The 19698-nt window shown below is 37.4% G+C and overlaps 1 protein-coding gene across 1 annotated transcript in view; it reads right to left on the reverse strand.

Annotated features, from left to right (window-relative positions):
* The window catches only part of LRP1B (LDL receptor related protein 1B), a gene marked incomplete at its 5' end in the record, with an annotated part of 645110 nt that overhangs the window by 216373 nt on the left and 409039 nt on the right, over positions 1-19698 (reverse strand). Inside the window, 7 exons of the mRNA XM_083865658.1 lie at positions 438-560; positions 5235-5424; positions 6914-7133; positions 10002-10182; positions 14937-15173; positions 16530-16673; positions 18937-19108. Of these exons, the coding sequence (XP_083721784.1) occupies positions 438-560; positions 5235-5424; positions 6914-7133; positions 10002-10182; positions 14937-15173; positions 16530-16673; positions 18937-19108 (1267 nt within the window). The remainder of the gene's footprint in view (positions 1-437; positions 561-5234; positions 5425-6913; positions 7134-10001; positions 10183-14936; positions 15174-16529; positions 16674-18936; positions 19109-19698) is intronic.

Genomic DNA, 19698 nt, shown 5'->3' on the forward strand with positions numbered 1-19698 from the left:
ACAGTCTCCGTCAGAACCTAACTTATATAAATACACTGACTTTACGTGTTTTATGAACAGTTTCATCATGAACATTTCAATGTCAGATTTCTGTTTAAGATACTTAGTAGAATAATCTGATAACTGTTCATATATATTTAATTTAATAATTATATGGATTCATTTCTGTTATTTTTAAAAGATTTCAGTGAACTGTTTAAGTGCTTTATCATATCAGATATGCTGAAATGTTTTCCAACGTATTTTAACTTAAACAGTGGACTAATATTCTGTTTTCTTTGGAAAATCTTTTGCATTCTGTAAATTAGAATATTTATTCAAGTAATATCTCTTTGTCTTACAGACCCTGTAGGAGGCCACACTTTCTGGTTTTATTTTCATGTCTGACTTGATCCCTTAACAGCAGCATCAATTCAGATATTCTGTAAGAATCTTACTCATGCAGGTTGTACTGTTTTCCTCCAAAAGCTGATTGTCAGCACAGGCACAAACTCTGCCTCCAGGAATGGCCAAACAAAGGGTGCTGCAGCCTCCATTATTAACACGACAGGCATTATCACCTGGGAAAAAAAATAAAAAGGAACTTTAGAACTAACAGCCATGCTAGGACTAAACAATGGGGGTTTTAGTTGCTTTGTTTTGTCATTTTTATTATTTTTTCTTTACAAACATAAAGAGATGAAGATTTTTTTGCAATTGCTTTCCTCTTGTGGTAGGAGCACATTATTCTCAGAGTTTGGTTACTCTGGGTTATAATAGTTATACATAATTAGTTACAGGTTGCAATACTCTAAAATAGTAATAACAATAATAATAATAGTAGTAATAACCTCACAAAAAACTGCACCATCAGCTCACAGCATTTTATCTGCCTGTTTTATGAAGGGAACAAATACTGCAAAATATTTGGCACAGCTACATGCACACAGTGGCTTCAAGGAATCAAACAGCAGATAAAGGAATGTTCTGAAGTTAATTGGCATCTGTACATGTTGAAACAAAGCGGCTACAAATGCAGATTAGGATAAAAAGAGAAAGAAAACAAAAGAATAAAGAGATTTATGGCAGATAGAATACAGGCAAATATTCCACTAATCTCCTCTGAACACAGCTGCCATTGCTCTGCAGTTTTTTCCATGTCATTGTTCCTTCCCCAAAGCTGTTCCCATGAAGACACTCATAGCTGTCAGTGTTTCAACCACCCACCAAGGGCTGCTGCCTCCTCACCACCCCATTCCTGAGGCAACCAGGCTTAAAGTCACTGAGAGCCCACAAATGTCACAATTTCTGTTTGTGTCACTTTGGTCATGACCCAATTGCTTGGATCTGCACTGCTGGGGACACCCAGCTCCTCATGGGCAAGGCTCTGCTGATTTCAGGTGTTGGTGAGAGGTGATTATGATCAAGCAAGATATAAAACTACATGTCTGCTGAAGCTTTAAATTAAAACTTTCTGGGTTTTTTAGGTGGTTTTTTTTTGTGGGTGGTGGTTTTTTTTTTTTTTTTTTTTTTTTTTTTTTTTTTTTTTTTTTTTTTTGTGTGTGTGTGTGTGTGTGTGTGTGTTGTTGTTGTTGGTTTTGGTTTTGGTTTTTTTTCATCCTCCTATTCTAGTAAAAAGAAGTTCCCCCTTTTAAAGGTGTAGGAAACATTTTTTGGCTTGCTGGGTTAAAACAGACTCCACGCAATTCCTTCTCCTCAAAAGCTCCTCACTTCATTTTTTTATGGAAAATCTAGTATTAAGTTCTCATGGAGCTACAAACATGGATATTAAACTGTCCCATCAGAGCCATTTCTGCAGGTAAATGGAAATATCTTTAAATTATTAAATGAACATCTGATAATGAATAAATAATTAAGGATTTTGAAAATTTTTATATTTTAAGATGTACCTTAATATGTCTTACAATATTGAACAGTGCTTAATAACCTTTTTCTATACTTTTTCTGATCCACCATACACAACATTTCTTAGAAGAAAAGGTGTCAATAGCCCATTAAAGCCCCACTGAACTTTTAAATAAATCTGTGCAAAATGATTAATAGAGAATGATGTGAAAGGTCTTTGTGGTACTTGTACTTTCACTGGACAGGGTAGGAGTGAGATGACAAGAACACAGCTGTATAACCAGGGAAGATGGGAATTCTTAGGGCTTGATCACAATTTCAGAAAGAGCTTAGATTGGACACTTAATACACATAATACACATTATTAGATTCTGACTTCAAGCCTGAGACTATGACCTAAACCACTAAAAAAAACCAACTGTTACCTCTATGCTCAAGAAAACCGAAATACTGTGAACGAAACATAAAAAAAATGTAAGAAATGTATTTGAGTCTAAATTTTGGAAAATCTCAGGTAAAACAAAGCCTCAGAGAAAGTAGCCTTGAAAGTCTCTGCACCTTTTCAGGGCCATCATTGTACAAATCAAAGGATGTCAGTAATGCAAAGATTTAAACAGTTCTCAGAAGCTGCCGAAATAAACAAACCAAAATACAATCCTCAAAAGTGACTCCAAAATTACATAGCACAAGTCAAAACATTTGCAGTGATTTAATTAAAGAACGTACATGAGTTTGTCAGCTCACTAAAAAAGAATAAACCTAGAGAATAAGAGACTATTTCAGCCAAATATAGAAAACATATGATGATTCCAAAGGCCAATGAAAGCTGAAAGTAACTAACATCAAAAATTAAATCAGTAGATCAAAGTCAAATGGTCCATCTTGAAGATGAAAAGTTCCTACTTAACCTCATAATTGGGATGACAAACTCCTGCACAGTGGGTTATGTGCAAAGTAAAGTGATAAAAGAGGAGATGATGACAAGGAAAATAGAAGTACCAAGAGTTAAAGCAAAAAGATCCAAGATAAAAAGGTTTAAAAAGTGCAGTCTTCAACCTGAAGGTGCAATGAGACCTTCAGTCCCATCAGTCTTGCTGAAGAGACTCCTGGGCTGAAATGTCTCCCAAAACACAGTTCAAATAGGTTAAGCCTCTTTATTGAACAAGCTGTGGAACCTGTAAAGCTATCAAGTATTTGGGAAATTAAATTTCCTTGACTACAGTACCTAACAGCTATCTCATATGGTTGTTATTAAATAGTCCCAAAATTTTAAAATACTTTCAAAGTGATTTTTTTTCATGCTTTGACAGCTTTGAAAACAGCTGTTGCCTTGTTGATTGCATGGGAATAAAGTAAACCAATTCCATTTTAATTAGGTAAAAAAAAATTAGTCTAGAGCTAAACCAACAATTATTTGCATTTCAGTCATTGTTCCCAGGAAAAGACAGCAACCATGCACATTTGTTTGATCTTCTCATTTAAGAGATGCACTGAAGTATTTATTGCATTTATACCTTCCTATGAACCTAACCTCAAATACTGCTAAATTGTGTAAGGCCACTCCTAGGATCATCCTCCACACATGAAGAGCAGCAGCCTGGTGCTCAAACTCTTCTTTGCAATCTGAGGAGTTGAAACATTAGCTGATTTCAAAAAAAGGAAACTTTATTGCTGCAAATGCACTTAGACAAGAATTATTTACATGGAAGTAGCAATCCAGCCTTTCAATGCAGTGGAAATACCTCACATTCTGAGTGTAAATCCAGCTCCTATGATTCCTATGCTTCACTTTCCCATTTTTTAGGATTCCAAAGTCCCAAAGACTCAGCCTAAGGAAATAAGGTGAATTCTAAGCTCTGAAAGCAAGAGAAAAAAAAACCCAAAAAATATTCCTCCTCAAGGGGGTCACAGCTCATGAGAGACAATGAAAAACGCCTTTCCTTGAGGAGATCCCAAAAGCTTCATGTCCCTACCTAAAGAACAAGGAAAAGCATCACTGGAACAGGATCCTGGAAAAGCCCCCCTGGTAAAAATGCCACTCTGAATTGAACCATGCCCAAATGAAATGACACAGTTTCTGCTCGTGTAGACAGTGACAAGACCAGCAGCATCAAAGCAGTCACCTCAAAATATCAGAGCCAAAAGTTTCTGAGGTATGTGCATGTAATCTTTAATATACAACTCATCTAAAAAGTGGTTTCCTGTGGTTTTCTCTGTACAATTCAGCCTTGAGCCTGCGCTTTTACAAGGAAAACATGCACACACACAAATAGTTTCTTTAAAAGAAATTTTTATGCTCCTTTGGGAACAATGGCAAGATCAACCTCACAGAGCACGACAAAAAGGGAAGTTCCTAAAGGCTGCAGTTAGCTTACAAAATTCCAATTACAATTTCAAACAAAGAATATATTAACGAGTCAAATTCCCTCCCTCAAGACTTCAGCTCATTCAGCAAAACTGTCTAAGAGGCAATACTTTCTCTCTCTGGTGTCAGCTGATTTGGAAGCTAACAGCAACTGCATTAAGTGTCCCTTTTTTCTGAAAAATAAAGGAATTTTCCGAGTACCAAATAAAGCAGCAGTAGCATTGAAAGCATTTAAAGGCTACATTATCAGAAAAGAGAAAATTTAAACAGTAAAAAACCCCTATTTTAAACAGCTTTTTATCTATACAAATTCCTGATTATTATTTTTCTGTTTGGTGTCAGACCAAACCAACATTCTAGTAATGAGAAATATGTTTTAACTAGTGAGCAAATACTGAACAACTCATGTTGTACATATCTGATACCGAACAGTGCATGTAGTAAATGGAATGCAAGTTTCCTTCAGTAAAACACATTTTTAACTTTACCTGTAGAGTATCAATTGTATCTTCTAAATTCCATCCATGCAAACCTAGGGCTTTTATCTCATTTCTCTACAGATACAAGAAGCAACAACTATGGATTTTTCCACTGCTCTCAAAGAACTACTTTTATTCTGTGCAGCATAAAGTGATGATTGTAGACCAAGATGGGGAGCAAATTAAAAAAAAAATATATAGATATATATATATACAGGCAGACTCTATGATCTCATTTAAGAACAGGTAAATGTAATCATATATTTTATATCTATGAGCCAATGCAGATATGTTACCCTCTGTAACTGATACTTGCACAGCATCTCTTGGTCACACAAGGACAAAGGGCAACAAAGGCAGAGTGAATGCAGAGGAGGAATTCAGAATTCAACTTCTACATCAATGGACTGAAACTTTGGAAAGCAACTCCCTCATTCCACAACCCATATTTGTTTTTCTTTTTTTGTTCATCAAGTCACCTCAAAATACTCAGAGACTTTAAAGGAAAATGTCCTTTAATCAGAGACCTCTGGAGATACAAGTACCTTGCTGTTTGCGTGGATCATAAATCTGGAGCCCAAACAAAGGTGGCCTCTCACTTCTCAGCAGTGTCACATTCCTTGTCACCAGATCCAGCTGGAAAATTGACCCATTCATGTAATCGGTCCAGTATATATAATTTCCATGATGTGACAGTCCAAAAGGATGATTCAAATCTTTTCCATTGTAGACTACCTGCAATCAAGTAGTATTAGGTGAGCATCAGCAACGTTAAAAGAATCTTCAGTTTTTCAGAGAAGATAAAACAGGAAATAGATAATTACTGTCCCAAACATAACAACGTATTGCGATAAGATTAAATAAAGAGTGCAAAGCCCTTCTGTGCAGCAGAACCAGTATCTAACTTTAAAATAAAAGAAAAAAAAACTTTATATAAATCCATCTTAAGTGGCCCCCATCAGAGAAGACAGGAACAGACTGCTCAGGGAAGTGGTGCAGTCTCTAACCCTGGGAAGATTTGGAAGACAAAGAAGTGGGGTTTAGGGTCATGGTTAGTGGTGAACTTGGCATTGCTGCGTTAAGGGTTGGACTTGAAGATCTTAAGGCCTTTTCCAACACAATCAATTCCATGGTCCCGTGATTCTATCCCAGCAGATTCAGTTTGGAGCCATTGGTCTCCTTCTTCTGGCTCAGATTTTGTCTTTGGACTTGGAATTCTTATAGTCAAAACTCCTTCCTCACCTCTGAACTATTTTTGATCCAAATTCATCAATCAATCAATAATCTGACAGCTGTTGGTGGAATTCCGGACCACCCAATCTCCCAAAATCTTTACTCAATTAAAGAATTATAGATGTGACTGATCCAGTTAAATTTTGACCAAAATATCCTATATAATTAAATACAAATGATTAAGCATCAAAAGCAAGTATCTTATAGTTATTTTCAGCTACATAAATTCAAGCAGTTATGTGTTTTTTGTTATATCTCAGGATTATAGAAAAAATACTTTAAAAAAAGCCTCCAAAACTATTCTGTGACACATCTAAAATAAAACCTGTAAAGACAGGTGCTTCTTTTTATTCACCAGTCACTAATTTTATGAAGCAGATGATAAAATTTGCCCAGACTATCAGTCTGAGCCTTAACCACTTTCAAAGTGTCTTACTCTGCGCTTGTTGCTTCTACAAGCCCACTCACAATGTCTGCACAGACTTGTATCCAGCTAGTGCAGACATTAGGAATAAATAAAGCAATCTCTCTCCATCTTTGACAGAATCTGTTGAGTGCTGCCCCTTTGAATATTACCACTAATGCTCAAAAGAGGCACAGAAATTCATAAAACCAGAAAAGAGAAGTTCAAGGAAACTATCCAGAGAAGTTCAAGGAAAACCTGTCCGGGAAAGCCAAAATAAAAATGGGTTTCTCTACCAAAAAGCTCTTTGCAGCTTCATGGCTCAATCAAACCATAACTCATTGCCTTGTGAGAAAAAATAGATTAAAAAAAAATAAAAAATGATCAGATTGGGTGCTACTGAGGACAGAGGAACACCCTGAGCTGTGCTGCAGTCTCTCACTCGAGGCTGTCACCACCATTCCAGCAGAGGTGACGCCGGACACTCCGCAGGGCTCTGCAGAAACCTTGGGAAGTATTTTAAACGTAACACAACAAAATCCAGAGACAGAACATGCCTGTGGCAAACCAGCAGCATTTCTCTTTTACCTTTCTGTCAGTGCCATTCAAATAGATCCTTTCAATGTGATCATAATAGGCATCACACCAGTAGAGCACGTTGGCACTGTAGTCCAGAGTTAAACCATTTGGCCAGAGCATCTTTGAGGTGACAAAAACCTGCCGGCTGTAGCCGTCCATCCAGGCCTTCTCAATCCTCCCCACGCTGGCATCTATTTCATCTTCCTCCCAGTCTGTCCAATACATCCATCTGGGGAATTACAAAAATGAGCATTCAGATCCCATTTTAATCAGGTGAATTATATTAAAGGCTTTTAGCAACAGCTCATCCGAGCCAGAGCAATTCTGACTTTTGCATATTTCTTTCCATTGCTATTTCTACAACTCTATTTACTGTCCCTCACCACTGCTGACATGACACTTATGATATTTAACTTATACTACATGAATACCAGAGAACCAATAATGAAAAGTGAAGGAATTAAGACTCTATTTATTCCCACCAGAATAATGGGATTTCTTACTTTGTATTTTTTTAAACCATCTCTTGTATTGACTCTGTCACAAACTTCAAATTTTTTACGTGAGCTGGTTCTGGTCATGTCTAATTTACTTTCATGATATAAATCTCCTTTTTATTACACCTAATTCTATCAAAGAAGTTGCAACACAATAATTATTTGCACTCTAGTTTTAGAGCAAAAGGATAACCTTGACATTCTGTGAACTTCCGATTCTACACTGAAGCAGCTAAATAACTCAGAAAACATTTAGGAGTACTTTGCCCATCACAAAAATATTTAGAAATACTTGCTGTGAAAATTAGTTGAAAAAAGCCAGCAGGCAATTTTAGCACAATTTTATGATTTATAGTCCAGCAATACAGATTTAAAAAAAACAAACAAACAAAATCTCGAAGAAAGGCATCAATGTTACTTTGATAAAGTCAAAAATAAAAATCTATTAACTCCTCTGAAAGTATTGGCTCAGATGAATTCTGTCAGCCATTCTCTACTGGACACTACAGAATAAACATTTCCTTATTGAATTATTCTGACTATCATATTCTATTACAGAATTTGCCCTTGAAAACTGTGATTTCAACTATTTAAAATAAGCAACTTGAACCTGTACAAAAACAGAGGGCAGCAAACACGCTAAGAAACATCACTTTTCCTTTTCTTTTTTTTAACATCTTTTTCCCTAAGGAAATGAGTTAATGAGTTAATGAGAAATACTTAGAAACCTGAAAGCATTCTGTGAATCATCTCAGATTATATCACATACAGTCACATCATTTCATAAATGAAAACATTTGCCAGACAGCAGATGTTTACTTTTAGTCAAACCTAGGACTTAAATTAATAAACATTAAAAGAGGAAAAACATCATGCCCATATTAAATGGATCCTATTTGTTAAAGTTATCAAGATTTAATTGCTATTGATGTACCTCACCTTTTCTCTCACCAGATTTGTTTCTGAAATAACTTCTGTGATCCTAACCCATTTAATTGGCCTGTACTTTGAAGAATAAAGCCCTGGAATTTAAATACTGAATTTACAAAAGAACGATACACTGAAGTTAAAAACCATTTTATTATCAGACCTACATAAATTATGTCAAATCTACTGGCCAGAAAAAATTATTTGAATGCACTTTTATGTATAAGCATAATTTAGTATTTATGAGAAACTGGGAAAAAAAAAAAGAAAAATTGCATTACACAAGTTCGCAAATATAGAAATGCAGCTTTTTTGTTTATTTTTCATTTCTCTCAAATCGCCCACTAGAAGGTTGTTTTGGGTTCTTTTAATGTTTTTTTGTAAATATGTGCAAAGAACATCAATCCATTTTTGATCCACAAGCCTTACAAACTCCATTGCATGTTTGACTCAAACAGCACTGGGTTTAATCACACAATTATAAACCCTGCACATGCCCCGAGGCTCAGGCAGATTGCAGGTCAATGTGGCACTTATTTTTATTGGGAGACAAAATATGTTTCACAAATATTTACATGAGTTCTCAACAGCAATTACCGAGCTTTTCTCCATTAACTTTTTGTCTGTCCTTATTCCAGTTATCCTGCCATAAGCTAAAACCTGCTCACAGTGACAGGCATTTATGTCAGTGTGTTTTAATTGTATCTCAAAATGCAGTTAATGCTCCAACACCGGTTAAATCAAGACTAAAATTTTGGAAACACAATTAAAAAGCCATAATAAATGCTATCCCTCAGGAAGAGCTTCCATGAGAAGTGTAATCATGAAGGACACACTATTTTATTAGAGAAGTGTTTTATATAATGACCCTGTTCAGGCAATACATCTTCATACTCTGTTTGTTCCTCTGCCGTGCATTTACTGAGCTGGGAAATTTAACAAAGTCATTGAAGGTGTGGTTATGGTTCCTGGTCTGATTTCATGCCCTCACTATCTGACCTTAATGAATTGTAGCATTTCCACAGCCACTTCCACTCCTCAAAGGACAGGCTCAAAAGGGAAAACCTGAGAGTGTAAATATTTTCTATATAATAGGAAAATAGCAATCAAGACAGCCATGCTGAGACTACCAACCTACATCATTCTCCAGTAACAACTCCCTGAACAAACCTAACACTGATTTTTTCAAGTAAAACACCATTATACCACAGTAATATAATGTGAGGTTTTTTTATTATTATTCGGCCTACCAAAACTAATTAAAGCTAATAAGTAATGAAGAGTACCTGTCTCATTTTTGTAAACCAATGTGTACAAGGATATGGTTATAATTAACGCCAGAAATTGAGAATACAGCGAGAGAAATACAGGAAAGAATCTTAAAATTCTCTTGATACTAAAAATTCATACAAGACTTACACCCTCAATGTGTTTGAGAAAAAGGTGAGTCACATTCAGATTAACAGGGCAGACACTTAACACTGACAGGCATACAAATTCTTCTGAAGGCTTCAGGGCAAGAATGCTGGGCAGGAATTACAGATATTACAGACTCCTGAAGGATTACAGACCACTACAGGACTCTACAAACCTCATCCTGAGCAAAATAAATCCTGTATTTATGCTGCAAAGAAAATAATTACAAAAAAAAAAAAAATCAGTTTGCTTCATACCCATTGACTGGATCAACAACAATTCCTCTAGGGTGGGACATGTCTCCCTCCAACAAAGTTTTCCTGCTCTGAGCAGCTTTTTCCAGTCTGGCAACAGCAATTGTCTTCCTGTGGCCATCATTGGTCCAATACAGATTATTTCCAATCCAGTCCACTGCAATGCCTTCCACATTGTCAAGATCTGGAGAGAGATAGAGAGCAGTAGTAAGAGATTAATACTATTTATCTTCTACATTTACTTATTTTCACTGTTCATTGTGATATCCATGTTGTATTTTAAAATTGCTTTTTTCGCTTATCTACTGAAGGTCTGAAGCAAATTACAGATCTTTGGTATCAACCAAAGTATTGATTTTCCTCTTTCCTTTCCTTTCCTTTCCTTTCCTTTCCTTTCCTTTCCTTTCCTTTCCTTTCCTTTCCTTTCCTTTCCTTTCCTTTCCTTTCCTTTCCTTTCCATTCCATTCCATTCCATTCCATTCCATTTTTTTAGGCTGTTGGCTTTAGTTCATTTAAGAAACTAAACCTAAATTTTGTAAATTCATCAGTCACAGGTGCAGAGATGACAATACTTCCTGTGAGACAAAATATGACAAAGTTATTTGGAAAAAATAAAAAAAGGAAAAAAAAAGTGGCATGTGCTGAGGAGTCTTGCAAAGTGTTTTTTAACATTTTTATCCGTGTTTCTGATACACAGGAACATCACTGTAGTTCTGGGAAACAAGTTTTCCTTGTGGTTTAAGAAGCTTGAGGGAAGCAAAGGCATCAGAATGTGCTCTCTGGGACATGAAACAAGAGAATAATGACATTTCTAACCCTGGTGTGACAAGAATCCCCCAAAGCACAGGACAGCTGTGGGTCAGGCAGTGTGTGAGAGCAGCTCAGCAGCTTCCCCAGCCTGATGGACACTGCCACTTTTATTTCTCATCTCTCAGTGCCTTTGCTGCTTGCTTTTCAACAGACATTGTCAGAGGCAGCTGAAAGTGTCTGAAAGAGAAGTGTGGCCTTTGGTCTTGGGGTGGTCAAGGGGGTTGAGAAAAGGGATGACAATGGAAGGGAAATGGAAAGAGAATTTCACCAAGGACCTGAAGCCCAAGGCTCAGGGGAAAAAAAAATAAATCTGCTGAACAGGACAGGCAACACAGAGAAACCTGAGCTGTGAAAGAAATGTCCTATAAAGGTCTGAGGGGGCTCAGCAGATTTTGCTCAATTCAGGAAAACACTGACATGAGTAAAACCAGGCTTGAGGACAAAGAGAGATTTGTTCCAAAGCCAATTTATATTTATCCTGTCTGACACAGCCAATTGGAGCTAAACACAGTTTTTATACTAATAAGATCAAATTTTTATATTAATAAGATCATCTTTCTAAGGAGAATATTTTGCTGATTTTTTGCTTCTTTGGGAGTCAAAACAGTCCAAATATGGGCTGTACTGGTATCAGCAGCAAAACTGATAGAATTAATAGAATGCTGGATACCTAAAATTTATAAGACTTTTGTTCCACATCTATTCTGCAGGAATCTTGGGGCAAATAGGATTCTAAACTAAATACAATCTAAGTAAAAACAAAACAAAACAAAAACAAAACAAAACAAAACAAAACAAAAACAAAACAAAACAAAACAAAACAAACAAAAAAACCCCCTCATGGTAACTAGAAACTAAATATATCAGAAAGTTGTTTTTCTTTTTAAAAGGAGAATTATACAGCATGACCCTGTAGAGAAAATTTTTTTTGATTTTGTGGAGTTGTAATTAAATATTCACTTTTATTTCACTATCTAAAAGCTTTAAATACATGGGTTACTTTTCAAATGAGTTTCACGCCAAGTAGTAAACAGGAAGAAAATGGTCATTCTGCCATTCTCAACTTGATTTGACTACAATAATTCAGTTGTTCTGCAGTTCAGCATTAAAGAGATGAGGTAATAAAATACCCTTGTGATCATTCTTCAATGGCTGAATGAAAATTTAACATTTTTAATTCTGGAATTTCCACCAGAATTTTAATACCAATTTTAATATGAGAGCTCCAAATGCATTGGATGTAGATGTGAGGTTTTTAAAAACAATTCTAGAGGCAGCAGTTTGCCACACTGGTTTTCAGTATGGAACAGATAACAGGTACAACATGCAATTTGTACAGAATGGCCAAGCTCATCAATGTCATGTGTAATAAATGGTGCCTAAAATGCTGGATTAACACAAAACCTGGTGGCAAAATAATTCTTTTATATACTAATCATCTAAACAGCTCCCAAAGAGCTTTACAGACTTAACTTTGGCCTTGTTTAAACAACAGGTTGATCATCTTGACTAATATTTACAAGTAAATATTATAAGACTTTTAGGCTCACAGCAACCCCCAAAAAAGCATTAGGGGTACAAGGACAAGTTAAAAACCCTGAGCTTGTCTTCATCTTACATAGACTGAACAGTATTTAGATCCAGTTAAAAATGTCTGTGTTTTTTGCCAATTTTTAATGTAAAAGACTGATTTTACATGCAAGTTAGAAAGGTTAATTATAATTTTTGTTGCTGGTGGAGGTACAGTACTACTGCAGCTGTGCCACCAGCCCTAAGCCAGGCTGTGCTGGGGGCTGTCAAATTGTTATCAACACTACCCAGCAGTTTGCTGCCCGATGTGAAGAAAGAGAAATCACAGCTGAAACTGTATGAGAAATCAAACTCCAGCAGTGTGAGGTGCTCAGTGATCTCAATTCCCAGTCAACAGCTGTGGGATCAGTAATTATCTGGGTTGCAGTGCTGCCTGAACAAGCGTATACATCCTCAAAATCCTGACAGTCACCAAAAAAAAAAGGCAACTTGGAATCTGAGAAGTGGCACCTACCACAGCTAGGAGCCCTTAGCAGCACACTGTTCAGAGCAAATATTAAACCACCCCCTGACACACCTGATTTTCTGTAGTGGCCTCCCACCAAGGAACGATTTCATCTGTCCCTGCTGAGCTCGTGAGAGTTGACAAGAATAAAAGCTGAGGTGTTATGGCTGGAGGCCATATTAATTTTTTAAATCATGAAAAATACATTAGCAAATGTTCTTTAAATATACTTTAAATTTATGAAACTACACCGAGTTGGAACTAACAATGTAAGCTCCCGGGAAGAAGGAAGGGGAGAATGACAGTGACATATTTTTGGTCTTTACAAATAGTAGAATCACCAATAATAAATCCTCGGATAATCCACAGCTCTTTCAGTATTGCATTAATATTTTTGCTGTGTTGTACTTATAAAGAATAGACACTGCATTTAAACATTATTTACAAGACTATCACAAATTTTCTGGTTTGGCATACAAAGTTTAGTCATGTTTGAGTAGACCAATCCCAACCTGTCTGACCCTGCCATGTCTGACACCTTTCAGCCAGGATGCTCCTTGCTGCTCCTTTATCATGTTTTAATTTACATATTTCCTGCTCCTTCCTCTACTCCACATTTGAACTATTTCATTGTCAAATGAAATGCACAGTTAGTAAAGGAAAGCCAGCAATGGGAGGTGTAAGGTGTATATTATCCATCCCCATGCTGGCAGTGAAATGAAGAATTACCAGACTGACAGCTGAGTATTTGTTATTTTCAGAGACAAACGCCCTTTATTAACCATTCACCAGAGCAGGGTAAAGAGCCTGTCACTATTCCTTGCAACTGCTGCTGAAGGGATCTTGGTGCAGACTCTGAGGAGAGACCTTTCACTAAAAGAGCATCATATCACTGCACAGAGGAGATGGCTCCTCAGAAGTGTGCATTAAAACATGCATTATGAATGACAGGGAATGAACATCCCACTGCTAAAACAACGGTATTTTAGTTACTTTCACTGTCCTGAGCTTCCATTCACAAGTAAAGATAGGCTAAGATGAATATTTATGCTACTTCTTGGATTGAGGAGCAGAAAATAATTACTGTAGAATGGATTTCAGCTGAGGCAGTTGCCACCTCCTGCTGAAGCACAATTTCAGAGAAGGGTCCATAAAGGAAAGAGAAATATCGATTGACAAACTGGAAGCTTTTTTCACTCCAACAACATTTGGTGTGATGAGATATGATTCTAGACCAGGGAGATTCAGTGGAGTGGGAGATGTGGGATCCAAAGAACTGCTGGCATTTTCTCTCATTGCTATAATAAATGTTACAAGCATCTTAATTAAGGTTCTAATAAATGTTTAGGTCTAACTGGTGCTTCCACACACACAATAGAAAATGCATCAGGAAAGACAATGCTTTTTTCCTAATGAGTTTTCAAGCACTACAAACAGTCTCATTCTGCCAAACTACTTGAATAAGCTCCAGAATCCAAATTGTAATGCAGGCTGGAGTGAAGAAGTTTATAAAGTCTGCAAGGATTTGGGATGGCTCAACAAATATCCAGCTACTGGAAGGACACAGTGGTGACCAGTGTCCTTACTCACCAGTGGATATAAGCTTAAATGGACAAAGTAAGAATTCACAACAGAGTGATTTAACCAAACTTTACATTTATAATGTGATACCCATGTTATATTTTAAAATTGCTTTTTTCTACTGAAGGTCTAAAGCAAATTAGAGATATTTGGTATCAACCAAAGTATCAACTTCCCTTCCCTTCCCTTCCCTTCCCTTCCCTTCCCTTCCCTTCCCTTCCCTTCCCTTCCCTTCCCTTCCCTTCCCTTCCCTTCCCTTCCCTTCCCTTCCCTTCCCTGTTTTGAGGAATTTGATTATTTAATCCTGCCCTCAGGAAAAAAACCAAACCAAAAAAACAAAAACCCAAAAACCCCAGGAAGTTGTAAAAAAGTATCTCCAATTCCGTTCAAGCTCAAATTTATGTCTTTTTTCCATGGGAGATCCGACAAACCCTTTAAATTATCTGCAAATGTCATTTCAACTTCTCAGCAGTGAGCATGTCTGGATGTCACCATCACTGAGCATCACCCACCGTCTTTGAGGATTGTTTCTCGCTCTGTGCCATCAATTTTCTGTCGCCCAATTAGGAAACTGGTGGTATCAGCAAAGTAAATGTAATTGGTTTCAGCGTGGAAGTCCAGAGCACGAGGATTGACCAGGTTCTCTATGGGGATCATGTACTCATCAGACACTTTGGTATTCAGGTCCATTCCCCGGATTATTCCTGGCCGTCCCTTCCCATAAAAAAGAAACAATTCATTCTTTGGTCCTGCAAAAGAAAGATTACAAACATAAACAACTGATGCTGCCTAATCTTCTTCGCAGTGCATAATGTCCCTGTTTAATTAACTGGCATAATTAGTGGGGAGCAGGAGCTTTATTCAATACCAGAATTTAAACTTTCATATATTCTGAAGGTATCTAGATTAAAATAAAATCTAGCTAATTACCTTACCTTATTCAGAATACAAGTTACTTCAGTGAGCTGCTTACATCGAATTATTTTTTTGTGTAAGAGTTCACACTGAAAAAGCAGTTGTAGTTCACAGAATAACTTTGCATCTGCTGTGACATGGACATACATAGCTCTGTAGACATTTAATTTTACAATTCATTAGGATCCATCAAGGTAATATAGACCATGACTGAAGTAGTCTTAAAATCTAACAACACCATGAACCCCAGCATATATAAAGTTTAGTTTCTCAGAATAAAAAAAAAAAAAAAAAAAGATTAAATTCCTTTAAGATTGAAAGGAATACAACAAATCAACATACTCTGCTTTTTCCAACTGAGGTAGAAAACATGGATATCGATAATTCATATTTCTAAGATTTTTACAATTTAAATAATTAAGTTGATTACAAACAATTGAAGCTTAGCAAAGTGATTTTCTTTCCTTAAAGATAATTATGGATATCCTTAGAGGCTTAATGGTATCAATATACCTCTTAAAATTCTCTATATACTTTTCTTGCTGCCTCTCAAGGTTTTTTGATGGAATTGTTGGCGAAAACTGCATCAGGTTTGACTGAGGTCAAATGAATCCATCTACCAACATCCATCAGAGTATCTAACTGCATGCCTTCTATCTGAACTAAATCAACACCGTTTGACTGAAAAAACAGGCAAAAACCAGACATTCCCCAAAACTCCTGTTGGCTGTAGGTGACCCACAGGTTGTGTACATGTAATGTTAGGTACAACCACAGCTGCACAAATCACATTGGCTTTCACAAAGTATTCTGAGAAAAAAACTTGACTTGTTCACATGAATGTTCTGCTCTTGTGCTCTAAGTTGATTTTATGGGTGGAAATTGGATGTGACAAACTCTTAAGCAGCATTCCAGTACCTGTGTGCTGTGAAAATGTATATAAATAAAGAGCGAGGCTGATTAATGCAAAACTTGTGATAATTTGCAGTATTCTTTGAGCATCCCAAGTTTAACCTCTCATTTCTGTGAACCAAACCAAACAATTTTAAGGGAATGAAAGGAGCATGTGAACAAAGCATCAGGTACACATTACAAACTTTACCCCAGAGCAGCCCATGCGATTCGCTAGAGAACACCCAGAACCACCCCCTGGATCATTCCTGGCTGTCAGACCGACTTCAAGAACATACTTTTGCATGACCTGCCATCACTCCCCAGGATGAAGCCAGTCCTGCAGCGACAGGTCCGTGCCTTGTGGCTGGTGCTGAGCAGGCAGACGTGGGAGCATCCCCCCGGCATTCCATACGGATCCGCTTCGCACGCGTGGCTTCTGACTACGGCCAGGGGAAAACAGCACTCAGACACGTGGGAGGCAACACAATGGCATGCATCAGCATGGAGCAAGGTTAGATAGAGAAAAAAATATAAAGAAAGGGGGTTTGCGTCATGATAAGTCCCCAGAATGTAACTGCTAAGGGAGGTGTTTTTGAAAGAAGGTTTTTTCCCCTTTCAGAACCAGGGTTAAAGGTGCAGAACTTAATATCCAGTAAAAACATAAAAGAGAGTTGGGGATACAAACATCGTAAAGTCACCCGAGGACATCATCCAAGACAGGCCAATAATGCCCAGGGCTATCAAGCCCTGCCCATGGCTGTGTGCAATCATCCCCTTGTGAATAAACTCCTGCACAGCATTTGTGAGGCAGCGCTTCCCTGGGGGAGCTGGTATTTCTCCTCTTTTCCATTTGTTGCTTTGGTTCATTTGGTTGGTTGGGGTTTTCTGAGAACAGAGAGCGTGCCATGCCCACACAGCCTGGTATTCCTTCAACTGCATTAGACAGCAGCTTTCTGGGCAGATACATATGCTGAAACTAAAGAGCAGAACAAGCCCTGCAGAATTTTTCCATATTTATTGAATCACAGAATGGTTTGGGTTGGAAGGCACCTTAGAGCCCATCTTATTCCAAACCCTCTCCATTGGCAGGGACACCTTCCACTACAATGGAAGCCAAGCCCCATCCCACCTGGCCTTGAACACTTGCAGGCATGGGGTGCAGATTGGTACAGTTGGGATATAAATCCAGATTAGGAGGTCAAAGAATTCCTTTCCCTTGATTTCATATTTCCAAATGCAGGGTTCTATATCAGCAGCCTTATTTTGTTGGGTTTTTTTAACTGTTTAAGGCACTATGCCAAGAAAACAAAATCTACTAGGTTGCGTTACACTTACTAAGATGGCTTAAACCAGAATATTCTAGCTCAAAAAATGTTCAGTTCTTCCTACTTTACCTCAAGCTTTTCAGTTTGTATTTTTTTTTTAAAGAAAGCAATCAAGTGGTATAGGGTCGATAAAGGTTAAAGGTAATACAGAAACTCCACCAAGCTGAGACAGCTTTTACAGAGAATCTTGACAAGCAACAAACATGTCCATTCAAAACAAAAGGAGTAGTGGAGTAATCACAGGATGTAATAAAAGATTATACTGTGCTCATGTCTCTCCTCTACTCAACCTCTCTGACTCCCTCAGGAGTACAAGTGGGATGATAATAGCAAAGAAAGAGTCTTTGCAGCCTCCTTCAGACATTGACATCTGCAAATCAATGTCCTCAGCTCCAGGGTGAAAATTAGTTCACCCACTCTACATCAATTTAGAGTTTGTTCCCACTTCAGAAACTTCTCCAGAAGCAGCCATTCTGTTTAGAAACATCGACATTGAGAATTGATGTGTTGGCTTTTCTGTCTAAGCGGTCATGGCAACAATTTATTGTTATCAGTCACACCAAAAAATTTCTTGTAAAGAGCCCCTGTAGATATTTTGGATCTTGCTATCTTTGCACTGAGTCCCCATAATTCTGCATACAGAAAATGTGTGAACATATCACAGTCATGCAGGACTGTGGACATCAGAAATTGCTGTTTTACCACAAAACTCTGAGATAAAAAAGAGTTTTTCATTCTAGATGAAAATGAAGATCTCTTTCACAGATGGCAAAGCTGACACTCACACAAAGCAAGGAAACCCTGTCAGCATTTCCCTCTCTTGGTGCTGTGCTGGCAGCTTGGCTGCCCACACCCCTGTGCCTTTTAGGCAGCCCCAAAGACAGGAGCTCACCTGAGGTGTGGAGTCTGTGTGAAACAGACATTTCCTGGCCCAGAGATACCAGGAATCTCCTGAGGTCTGAGACCCAAGGCATGTGGAGAGCCCTGGACATCCAACAGTTCTGAAGGCGTTAAATTCTCAGAGTGCTGAATGTCACAATGTGCAGAGCAGGGCTCTTGGGCAGCTCTCAAATTGAATTCCCACAAAAGGGTTCAGTTGGGAGCTTATAGAGACACAGGAAATGGGGCAACAGCAACACAGAAAACTGGGCAGCTCAAATAACGCAGTGTTGTGCCACAAGGAAAAAAAAATCACTCCATTTTCAGGTATTTTTTTTTCTGGTAGAACCATTAAAACCACACAACGACAGCCACTATTACATGCACCCCCCCTCAGTCTAATGACTTAACCTTAAAAAGTTTTGGCTGGAGGTTTTCCAAAGAGTTTGGTCCCAATATCTGGTTTTGTGTTTTCTAGAGAGAGGAAATTTGATCTTACCTGCTGCATGAGTTCTTTTCTGGTACACACGGATCTCTTTAGCATCGTCCAGCCTAGCGAGAGCCTGAGCATCAGTACCATTGTATCTGTTTATTCGTAAAATGCTGAAGTCGTCTGAATTAACTGTGTATAAATAATTTTCAAATACTGCCAAACCACAAAGGTGCCTAATCTGGAAAAGAAACAAATGGTATTATTTTAGATCAATATTTTAGGCACATCTGTGAGTTGTTAACACCAAACACTACTGTGAATTGTATGCGATTAAACTGTACAAAAGGACAAAAGGTTTTCTGAGTATTTGTAAATATTAAACACAAATTACACTAAAAGTAAAGTTCACATTCTTGTAGTTTGTAATTTATAATTGGAAAAGCTTTGTAGAAGAAAGGTAGAAAATTCAAATTATTTACCAATCTAAATTTATTTACTCTACAAATCCCCCAGTTTATCTGATTTTTAAATTAAAATCTTTTACATTCTTGAAATGCAACAGCTACCTTAGTATTAATTAATGATCATTAACCAATAGTCACAAAGATAAATTAACCATTAATATCTAAGAATTATAGCAAACTTAGAGTTTAAAACACAGTTCATAGGTGTAATTGATCCACTTTTTAAAATTATTTTATGATCAAATCAGGGAAAATGGTGCAATAGATACCTGCTGAATATTTTCTTGACTACATGAGAAATAAACCAATTCTGTCAGCTCTGCTGTGTTCCTCTTGTGTTGATGTCTTTGAATATGGTGGTGGC

Source organism: Zosterops lateralis (genome assembly GCF_965231275.1).
Source record: "Zosterops lateralis genome assembly, chromosome: 7".
Lineage (NCBI taxonomy): Eukaryota > Metazoa > Chordata > Aves > Passeriformes > Zosteropidae > Zosterops > Zosterops lateralis.